We start from the raw sequence: 10,702 nt of genomic DNA on the forward strand, positions 1-10,702 counted from the left end.
GGGCTGTATATGTCCTGTACCAGGACGTGACGCGGGAGACGTAGGGCTGCCAGGGCGCTCTCGGTGAGGCCCAACCGGCTCAGATCTCTGAAAACGGAAGCGGATGGGTGGAATAGGTGACCGAATCGCCCCACTCCTGCCCCAGGCCTCCACTTCCTGTCATCCTGCCACACCAGCCTCACTGAAATTTGTAACAGCCTTCCCTGCTACACTCCTCTAGTAGCTCCCCAGGGCCTCTTGCAAAAAGTTCGGAGGCTGCCACAACGGCCCTCAAGGCTCAATAATCTCAAATTCAAACCCAATCTTTCCCTCCAGGCAAGCGATCTCATTTAGCTCCAGCTAAATGGAATCCTTGTTCTCTGGACTGTCTCTACCTTAACAAGCCTTTGAGCCTTTGCCTTTGCTATTGTGATCTATATAGGCTACCTACACCTCCAAATCTAACCCAACCTTCAATGCCCTCAAACGCTATCTCCAAGAAATTCCATCAGAAGCCTTCTGTCTCCCATGCTAGACGCCTCCTCACAACTGTGGCTCTATCTGTGTAGCCCCCAGTACGATCTGCCCAGAAGGTCTTCTCCAAACTGTGCCAGCTGAATTCATACCCTGTATATCTCTCTCCTAGCTTACTATAAACTTATCGTGCAAGAACTTTTATCTTGTTCACCAATGTCTTCAACACCCAGAACATCTAAAATAATGCCTGGCTTGCAAAGAGGTGCCTAGTACATTTTCATCAAATGAATGTATAGGTAGTCTTTAGATGTTTCTTGAGTGATCAGTGTTCTTCCCCAGGTTTCCAAGACCCCAAACCAGCCCTCATTTCCTGGGTGGAGGAGTCCCAGCTGGGGGCTACAAACGCTCAGGATCCCCAGGAAGGAGGAAGCCAGAAAGGTGAGAAATGGGGGTGATGTCCCCATTCCAGCTAGAAAGAAAAATGTTTTGTTGAGCAAGAAACGCTAACCACATGTTCCTTGTTGCTGGTGACACTAATTTTTTGCTAATGTGAATTTTTGACATTTACTGGAGGCTGGGATTGACCTTCTCTTTCTTTCTTAATTGGATTTGAGACATCCAGGGGTACCATGGTCAGGCCACATTGTATGAATCATCCAATTCAGTGGCAGTGTGTGAATTCAAGTTCAGGATGGACTGGGTATGGTGGCTCATGCCTATAATCCTAACACTCTGGGAGGCTGAGGAGGGAGGATCACTTGAGCTCAGTTCAAGACCAGCCTGAGCAAGAGTAAGACTCTGTCTCTATTGAAAAATAGAAAGTTCAGGATGTAGGCAGTTTACCTCTCCAGGCCCCTAGGCCCGATAACAGCTGCTCATCTGGTTAGCCTTGAGGTGAGTGGGAATCTCCCTGCCTGGTGATCAATTGGCCAGCACAGTCTGGGGGTGGGGGGTGGGTTCTAGGGCCTAGGTAGCCATCTGAATACTTCTGCTGTTGTGAAGGTTAATTCTGTCACCTGCATAGGGTAGGCCTTGGGGAGTTGACAGGGCTAGAGATAAGTTTTGAATCTGCTGCTTCCCAATGGCCACTCAGAAAAATGATACATTTGGAAGGGGCCAGCAAAGGGAATCCATTTGGGAGTTGTCGTAAGCCCTGGGATCAGAGAAACCCACCTATTTCCTGTGCCTCTGGCCAAGGCTCCCTGTAACTAGGCCTCCCCTAAGGCCTCAGTCTGCACCTGGCCTTAATACCTGGCACTCTCCTGGCACCCTCATTCCTGTGCCAAGCATGGTCAGGCTTCACTAATACCTTCAGCCTGGCTCAGTGTCTTCCAGGGAGTGAGTGACCCTTTGTGGACAGCTAGTGCAATGCCTGCTTCTCCCACAGTGAGTGCCTCTCATGCTACCAGCTGGCTCAAAGGGGCAGGTACTCTCTGTCTGTTCCACTGTGGGCAGTGCTTCAGACTGAGGTGCCAGCGGGCCCACTGACCTGGTGCCGTGGGTGTCAGGGGCTGAGCCCCAGGGATGCGAATTCTGTCCCTGGTTCTTCCCCAGGAGGGTCCAGACCCCTGGAGAGCTCCCAACACTACCCAGAACTCTACCTAGGCCTGGGGGTGCTGGGCACCATGCTGAGGGGTGGGTGCTGACAAATGACAAAATGCCATTGCTCTTAAGGGAAGTTTTCAGTTTTTTCTTGTGTCCTTCAGGGGCCTGAGAGGCTGAGAGAGCTAGGGCTGAGTCCAGGCCCCCCTGGGAAACTCTGCATCCTCATCCTTTGACCTGCCTTCCAACAAACCTTTCTCCCTGGCCAGGCTGTCCCCTTCCAAGCTTTTTGTCTTCTCTCTCTGCCCCTCCCTGCTTTCTGCTGTGATCAGCTCTTGCTACTTTATTTATTTACTTATTATTTATTATTATTATTATTATTTTTTTCTTTTTTTATCCAGTAAAGTGCTAATATTATTATTTTTTGAGACAGAGTCTCGCTTTGTTGCCCAGGCTAGAGTGAATGCTGTGGTGTCAGCCTAGCTCACGGCAACCTGGAACTCGTGGGCTCAAGCAATCCTGCTGCCTCAGCCTCCCCGAGTAGCTGGAACTACAGGCATGCGCCACCATGCCCGGCTAATTTTTTCTATATATATTAGTTGGCCAATTAATTTCTTTCTATTTATAGTAGAGACGGGGTCTCACTCTTGCTCAGGCTGGTTTCAAACTCCTGACCTCGAGCGATCCGCCTGCCTCGGCCTCCCAGAGTGCTAGCATTACAGGCATGAGCCACCGTGCCTGGCCAGCTCTTGCTATTTTCACAGCTTCCCTGGCTGTGGGGAGAAGCATCCACCAGCTGCAAGGTGTCAGGTTGAAGCTAGGAGAGGCCTTTGAAAGGAGGCAAGCAGATGATCTCCAGGCTAGACACCAGACCTGCCCAAAAGGTGAAGTCCTTTTCACCAAGTGTGTGAAATGCTGTGATTGATTTAGCCAGCCAAAAGACAAATATCAGGTCTTCCTAAGGCACGGTATTTATGAAGGGATGTGGGAGCAGAGCAGGCAGTTAGAAGGAGGTTTGTGGGGAGAGGTGATGACATTTACTGAGGTAAAGACCCAGGGGGAGCAGTTCCGTTTGAGCCATGCAGAGTCCGAGGTTCTTGTGGGACATCCCTGCAGGAGCAAGGAGGTAGGTGGGTCTGTGTGGAGAGCTGGAGGGTCAGACTGCAGCAAGCGGTAGTAGTTGGGGAGGCGTTCCCCAGGGCATGTGGGGGACAGGTACTAGGCTTGTAGGAAAGAGGGCCTTGCGACCTTCCACACACCTTACCCTGCTCTTTCCCAGACCTAGGAACATCCAGAATTTCAGGCTCTACAATTTCAGGCTCTACCAACTTACTTATCCTTTCCATTTTTGTTTTTACTCTCAGCTTTGGGAAAGGCTGCTGTCAGCCAGTTGTGTTTGCTGTTGTTGTTGTTTTTGAGACAGAGTCTCACTCTGTTGCCCAAGCTAGAGTGTTGTGTTTTCAGCCTCGCTCACAGCAACCTCAAACTCCTGGACTCAAGTGATCCTCCTTCCTCAGCCTCCGGGGTTGCTGGCACTACAGGCGTGCACTAGCACACCTGGCTAATTTTTTCTACTTTTAGTAAAGACCGGAGGTGGGTTGTGTGTCTCACTCTTGCTCAGGCTGGTCTCAAATCCCTGAGCTCAAGTGATCCTCCTACCTCGGCCTCCCAGAGTGCTAGGATTACAGGCGTGAGCCAGCAAGCCCGGCCTAGTCACCCAGTTTTGGAAATGAGGACAGAACGAGATAGTGATGGTAGTCCGATAGTGATGGGCTCGAGCCCGATTATTAACGGTCCAGAGACAAAAACTAACGTCGAATTCCCGGTGGCTGAGCAGCCGGCCGCCCCCAGTCGGGCGCTCCTTTGTTTCTGTAAACTCGGGCGGAGTCCTGCGGCTGCCCACCCGGCCTGGAGCTGCGCGGCGGGTTTTCAGGGCTGGCGCTTGTAGCCGCCGCGGCCATCTTGGGTGATGGCACGAAGACAAAGCGACCTGTAGACATGGGGGGGGCGTCACCGTGGGCACGACTGCGTGGGAGCAAAGTTCGAGAGGACGCATTGCCGCCATTTTTTATGGCGGCATCTTTCAGTCCTGATTATATCCCTGCAGCCACCCGCTCTTGGATTTCATCCACTCTAGTGGCCCGTGAGAGGCCGGTGCCTGCTCTCGCGCGGCCCTGATGACAGCCCTCCGACCCCTGGGCCCAGGCTGCCGGGCATTCTTGAGCGCCGGAGGCTCCGCAGACCCAGGCTCGGCAAGGGGAGGAGGCTGGCCCGCCGCCGGGGCTGGCAGTTCCCATGGCGCCCCCTCTAGCCCAGCTCCCCGCTCGGGAACCAAACGGGGCAGGGCCCGAGTGGAGGAAGCCCTGCACAGTGAGCTTCGCGGACGTGGCCGTGTACTTCTCCCCGGAGGAGTGGGGGTGTCTCCGGCCCGCGCAGAGGGCCCTGTACCGGGACGTGATGCGGGAGACCTACGGCCACCTGGGCGCGCTCGGTGAGGCTCGACCTGGGCCACATCCCCGTATGCCCTGCCCCGTCTGGGTCTTGCATGTGGAGTGGGAGTCCCTGGGGCGGCAGGCGGGACTGTAGGGGCGGGCTTCCCGCAGCGCGGGCTTTGCGTTTACCTCGCCAGGAGTCGGAGGCACCAAGCCGGCGCTCATCTCCTGGGTGGAGGAAGAGGCTGAACTGTGGGGTCTGGATGCCCAGGATCCGGAAGTGGTGAAGTGTCCGATAGATGAGGACGCAGGTGAAGTATCGGGTCCTCGGTTCCATGGGCATTTCTCCGTGCCTGGCCCATCCCCGTGTCCTCTGCCAACTCCAGCTAGTAGCTTAGCAGCTTCTTCCCTGCGTTGCCTTCCCAGCTAGGCCGTTATGCCTGGCCCCCGATGCAGCCTAGAAAGCGGCTCTGATTGTGACTGATTGTGACGTGACGCCCTGCCTCACGCCCTCTACACGCCCAGCTCTCGGCCTCTGGCTACTCACATCTAAACTCTGTGGACTGTACCTGTACATCACCTCCCTGTGTTTTCCTACAGCTGGCACCTCTGCCACCTGGCTTTCCCTGTTTTCTATTTTCCTCCTGTCGACCTTTGCAAAGTGCCCAGCCCCCATGAACTCGCTATTGCTGGCCACATTCATGCCTCTCTTTGCTCCATTCCTGCTGGAACATCTTCAAGTGTCCACTCATCCTTCATGATCCAGCTCGATGTTGTCATCTCTCCCTTCCCTCCTAGGAACATTGCCCCAGCTCTGAGGCAGCATGTACTGTCCCTTCCTTCCCCTTCTCTGTCTCTGCAGCTGAGGAAAAAGTGTCACTCCCAGCTTCCTTGTTGCACTGAGTCCCTGGGGCAGCCATGGGTCCAGAAGGCGCTGTATCTAAGAGACTTGTCACCATGTGGGTTGTGGGATTGAAGTACCAGGCTGAGCCAGGGTCTAAGCTCTCCCCTTATCTCCCAGCAGATTCCAGAAACAAGGGTGAGAAAAGACCAAGGGAAGGGACTAAAGCATTGGAGAAGACCCTTCCTGTGGCTGCCCGGCCTCCTGGGCTGAAGGCTCCCCAGCTTCCCTCTGCTGGGTTCCCTTATGGTTTGGAGCAGGCGTCCAAGGTGTCTCGACGGGGTCGTCCCCCGCTCTGTGCTCACCCCCCTGTCCCACGAGCAGACAAGCGCCACGGCTGCTACATGTGTGGGAAGAGCTTTGCCTGGCGCTCCACGCTGGTGGAGCACCTCTACAGCCACACCGGCGAGAAGCCTTTCTGCTGCCCTGACTGTGGCAAGGGCTTCAGCCAGGCTTCCTCCCTCAGCAAGCACCGGGCCACCCACCGAGGGGAGCGGCCCCACCGATGCCCTGACTGTGGCCGGGCCTTCACCCAGCGCTCTGCCCTTACCACCCACCTGCGGGTCCACACGGGCGAGAAGCCCTACCGCTGTGCTGACTGTGGCCGCTGCTTCAGCCAGAGCTCCGCCCTCTACCAGCACCAGCGGGTGCACAGTGGCGAGACCCCCTTCCCCTGCCCAGACTGTGGCCGCGCCTTCGCCCATGCTTCAGACCTTCGGCGCCACGTGCGCACCCACACAGGCGAGAAGCCCTATCCATGCCCAGACTGTGGGCGCTGCTTCCGCCAGAGCTCCGAGATGGCAGCCCACAGACGCACTCACAGTGGCGAGCGCCCCTACCCGTGTCCTCAGTGTGGCAGGTGCTTTGGCCAGAAGTCAGCCATGGCCAAGCACCAGTGGGTCCATCGGCCAGGGGCCAGGGGGCACAGAGGCCGGGGTGCTAGTGGGCTGTCTGTGCCCCTGGCTCATGGCCTAGTGGACTCGAACCCACCTGTGGGCTTCCAGCTCTACCCAGAGATATTCCAGGAGTGCGGGAGATGGCCTCAAAAGTGACAAGGCAAAGGGTGAAGCTCTAGACTTGCCAGAGTCCCAAGATGGGCTCAGGGGCCTGAGCCTCTGGCAGCCTGCAGGGAGGGCTCAGAATTCTTGGCAAGGGCTGGGCCTGGGCCATGAGCACAGTTGCATCGTAGGCCCTCACCAGCTTCATCTGCTGATACCTTGTGCCCTCCTGGCCCAGAGCAGAGGTTCCCTTTGCTGAGGCAGGGTTGAGGTAAGAACCCCCACTAATCCTCCATATGGGGAAGCAAAGGCTGTTTCTTAGCTCAGAAGTGTTGAAGGGAGAACCTCATTTTACCCATTGTGTTTTTATTGCACAAGTTAAAAACCGATGGCCATGTACTGAATGTGGCCTGCAGCTGCCCTATTTATGTATTTATTTTGGCCCAAGCAGTGTTTTTAAGTGTTATGAATTTGTAGTCAAGATTTAAAAGTCGGGATATTTTACACAAAAATCCCAGTTTCTGGCTTCTCTTGAAAAATCCAAAGATTTGGCAACTCAACCTAAGCTCCCATAAAACCACAGTTGGCGGGAGCCGAGCAGCAGCTGCCCATGCAGCTGGAGCCAGAGCCGGAGCTTTGCATTCGCCGTGGCCCTGCCTCTCCTCCCGGGCTCGAACAGAGCATCAGCGCCAGTCATCATGGCTCGCTTTCAGTGTTTTTGGTGTTTTTCTTAAAGTAGAGCAAAAAAGAACATGAAGTATTTCTTGAACCCACATCATCTCTGCCAAAGCAGGCTCTCTCCACCTGGCATTTCCCACTCATCTGTCCGACCTGCTGGGCTCCTGTGGTCATTTGAATTTGCAACTGTGGCCTCCAGCATTGAGGGTTTCTGGACTCAGAGACAAAGGATGGCAGGTAGAGAGTACATATGTGAAATGGAGCAAGAGAAAAGTAAAAGTAGCCTTTATTTTGGGTCTTAGCTTATATAACATTATATGGTTTACAGAACACTGTCTCATCCATCAATGCATTCCCTCTTGTAAGTGCCTGGGGAAGGAAGCAACTTGCTGAAGAGTCAGTCAGGACTGAATCTTTCATCCCAAACCAAGTGATATGTCTGCTGTGCCACAGTTCCACTCTCAGCTGACTGGCAGTTTTTATTTTTTTTATTTTTTTTTTATTTATTTTTTTATTTTTTTATTTTATTTATTTTTTTTTTTTTAGATATTTAGTACATCTGTATAACTGGCAGTTTTTAAAGGGGAAGGCCCCAGCATTCTCTGCAGTCCTCCTCGGGCACCCTGAGGTCTTCTTAGCCACCCTAGAACCAGCAAGGAGGGTCTCTTCACATTTTTGAACTGAACTGAAGGAGATCTTAGCTTTCCCAACCTTTTGTAGTTGGGGACACTGAGTCCAGGGAAGGTCAAGGAACCTGTCCAAGGTCACACAGCCAGTGAAACTCCAGGGTTCTTAGCTTAATGCTGTCTCTACCACATCACTCCTTAGTTGAGCCAGGTTCTGGGGGCATCTGCCCACTCTGGTAACACTCATGCACTAAGCTGGACTGGGACAGACTAGTCAAGTGTCAGCAAAGCCCAGGTGCCAGATGAGTTTGACAAAATACACGTGAAAGACCCAGGCAATAGAGAAACCAGCCAGAGATGAGAATCCCAAGGCAAACAAGAGCAAAGCTTGTATCTTTGCTGTCTTTGGGTACCCACCATCAAGAACAGAAGGGGACTAGGCCAGGAACGTTTGGGGATAGACTTATAGCCAAAGGCGACTGTGCCCATCTGTATTCCCAAACTTTGCACAGAATCCCTCACCTGTCACCTGTGACCCCATTATCCATCTAACCACTCATTCCTTTGTGGTCAGAGTCCTACCTCGTCCCGGTAATGGAAGCCTCCAGCACGGGCAGAGCCTGTCCTGCCTCTGATCAGGGCAACACTTCACCTCAGAGAGGAGTAAGTAGCAAGGGCCTGTGTCTTTTGCTGGCCTTTGTGCTCTTGCCTCAGTTGCCCATCTCAACCCTGTCTCTGGCCTACTCCTAGAGAGGAAGAAACCCAACTTAACCTACCTGGAGAAACTTCTAAAAAAGGTAGAAAATTTAGAGAAAAGGCATTGTTCAGGTGAAGTAATGAACTGATTTGATTTCAACCTCATTTTCAAATTTCATGTCACCAAGTCCTCCCTCACGCTGAGCTTTTCTGGGGAGGATTGACTTGGGTGCCACCTTGTCACAAGGGGCATTTGGGGTGAGAAGAGGCACTGTGGCAGTAGGAGCAACCTTTGTGCTAGCTTTTAATTCCCAGCATACAACCCCATCCCCTCCCCTAGCCCTCAGCGCTGCCTGGGGAGAGCTCGGCTGTCAACACCAGTTCTCAGCCCAGACTCAAAGCCGGATCTGGACCTGTCTTCAGCTTTCTGATTAAAGGTACCATAATTACTACTTAGAGATCTCTGAATGCTTTGAAGCTTGCTTAGGGCCCAGAAACCAGACCCAGCTCCTCTGCTTCCTGTCCTCGTGACCCAACTTCCCACCATTTCATCAATTTTTAGTGTCATGAAACCCCTAAGTCTCAGCCCCTTCATTTTTAGCTTCTCAATATAGAATGGATACTTTTATCAAAAGCTGGGCTCCCTTTTCTCTCTTCTATCACAGGTCTTTGAGGCTCAGCTGCAGAAACAGTTTAAGCCTGGAAGAGGGTTTTCCCAAGACTGCACTGGTACATTGGGGGAAATGTGTTTCTGCACCAGACAGAATAAGCCCCATCCAAATGGCCAGCCAGAGTGAGAAGTGAAGGCCATGGCCATATGGCCCACCCCTAGCTTGTCCAGGCCATTTAATATGAAGGTAGACAGCAGGCACCGTGGCTCACGCCTGTAATCCTAGCACTCTGGGAAGCTGAATCGGCAGGATTGCTTGAGCTCAGGAGTTTGAGACCAGCCTGAGCAAAAAGGAGACCCTATCTCTACTAAAAATAGAAAATTTAGCCGGGTTGGTGGCATGTGTCAGTAGTTCTAGCTATTCAGGAGGCTTAGACAGGAGGATCACTTGAACCCAGGAGTTTGAGGTTGCAGTGAGCTATGATGACACCACTGTAGTCTAGCCAAGGGAGATAAGATAGACACTGTGTCTCAAAAAATGAAGATAAAATAAATGAATAAATAAAATGAAAGTATTAATCTGAGCTCCAAACACTCCTAAAAGTCCTTTATGTATGTGTGTCTTTCTAGGAATAGGACACACAAAGAGGCTTATGATCCAAAGAAGATAAAACCTACTCTAGGTCATTATTTCCAAATTAAGGCCTCCCTGCCACAGAATCACATGGAGCATCTTTTTTTTTTTTTTTTTTTTTTTATGTATGTATATACCCACCCCCCTCCCCCCCCCTTGGAGCATCTTTTAAAAATGTATAGCTAGCCCCCTGGGCCTGCTCCTTGCCTATTGAATCAGAATCTCCAGGGATGGAATTTTATGCCTGTGAAAGTTTGAGAGAACCACTGCTTTGAACAAAACTGTATTTTCTGGCTGGGCGTGGTGGCTCACACCTGTAATCCTAGCACTCTGGGAGGCCAAGGCGGGGGATTGCTTGAGGTCAGGAGTTCAAAACCAGCCTGAGCAAGAGCGAGACCCCGTCTCTACTATAAATAGAAAGAAATTAATTGGCCAACTAATATATATAGAAAAAAATTAGCTGGGCATGGTGGCGCATGCCTGTAGTCCCAGCTACTCGGGAGGCTGAGGCAGCAGGATTGCTTGAGCTCAGGAATTTGAGGTTGCTGTGAGCTAGGCTGACGCCATGGCACTCACTCTAACCTGGGCAACAAAGTGAGACTCTGTCTCAAACACACACACACACACACACACAACCCCTGTATTTTCTAATTGCTCTTCATTTTGCAAGAGTACTGGTTGGTCCCAGGGCCTGCCCCAAATGTCAGGCCAGGGGTTGACTTACCCACACACAAAGATTTCCAGTTACTTTGTTCTTCCCAAAGGGCCCTGTGCTATGGTTGGTCTCCTCTTGGGTACCTGGAATCATGTTGAATATACTAGGGTATCTCTTCTGGTATCCAACAGAAGGCCATTTAGAGGGCTTGTCCTTTGCATGCTGGAAAAGAGCAGTTCATGCAGAAGTCCCTATCACACCAAGAACCTTTGCTCTCTCTAGCCTTGGCCCTGCAGTTTTGGCCATGTTGGTTAGACCATAAGCCTTGGCTGCACACCAAATGGCTGTGCTGCTGAACACTAAGGGATGATGTTGTGGGCAAAGTGCCGCCCAACTCAGGACATATACAGGGCTTCTCCTCACCATGGATGCAGTGATAGAACAAGGCCAGCGGACTCCCAAGTTTCCTCTGCT

At 52.3% G+C, this 10,702-nt stretch overlaps 1 protein-coding gene across 1 annotated transcript; it reads left to right on the top strand.

Moving 5' to 3' along the window:
• Positions 1-4,011: 4,011 nt before the first annotated feature.
• Positions 4,012-8,785, top strand: LOC105871077 (zinc finger protein 764). The gene is made up of 3 exons (XM_012764220.2): positions 4,012-4,489; positions 4,628-4,741; positions 5,455-8,785. Exons 1-3 carry the CDS (start codon positions 4,294-4,296, stop codon positions 6,381-6,383), a joined length of 1,239 nt encoding a protein of 412 aa, XP_012619674.2. The 5' UTR covers positions 4,012-4,293; the 3' UTR covers positions 6,384-8,785.
• The last annotated feature ends 1,917 nt before the right edge of the window (positions 8,786-10,702 follow it).

This window comes from Microcebus murinus, chromosome 19 (genome assembly GCF_040939455.1).
Source record: "Microcebus murinus isolate Inina chromosome 19, M.murinus_Inina_mat1.0, whole genome shotgun sequence".
Taxonomy (NCBI): Eukaryota; Metazoa; Chordata; class Mammalia; order Primates; family Cheirogaleidae; genus Microcebus; species Microcebus murinus.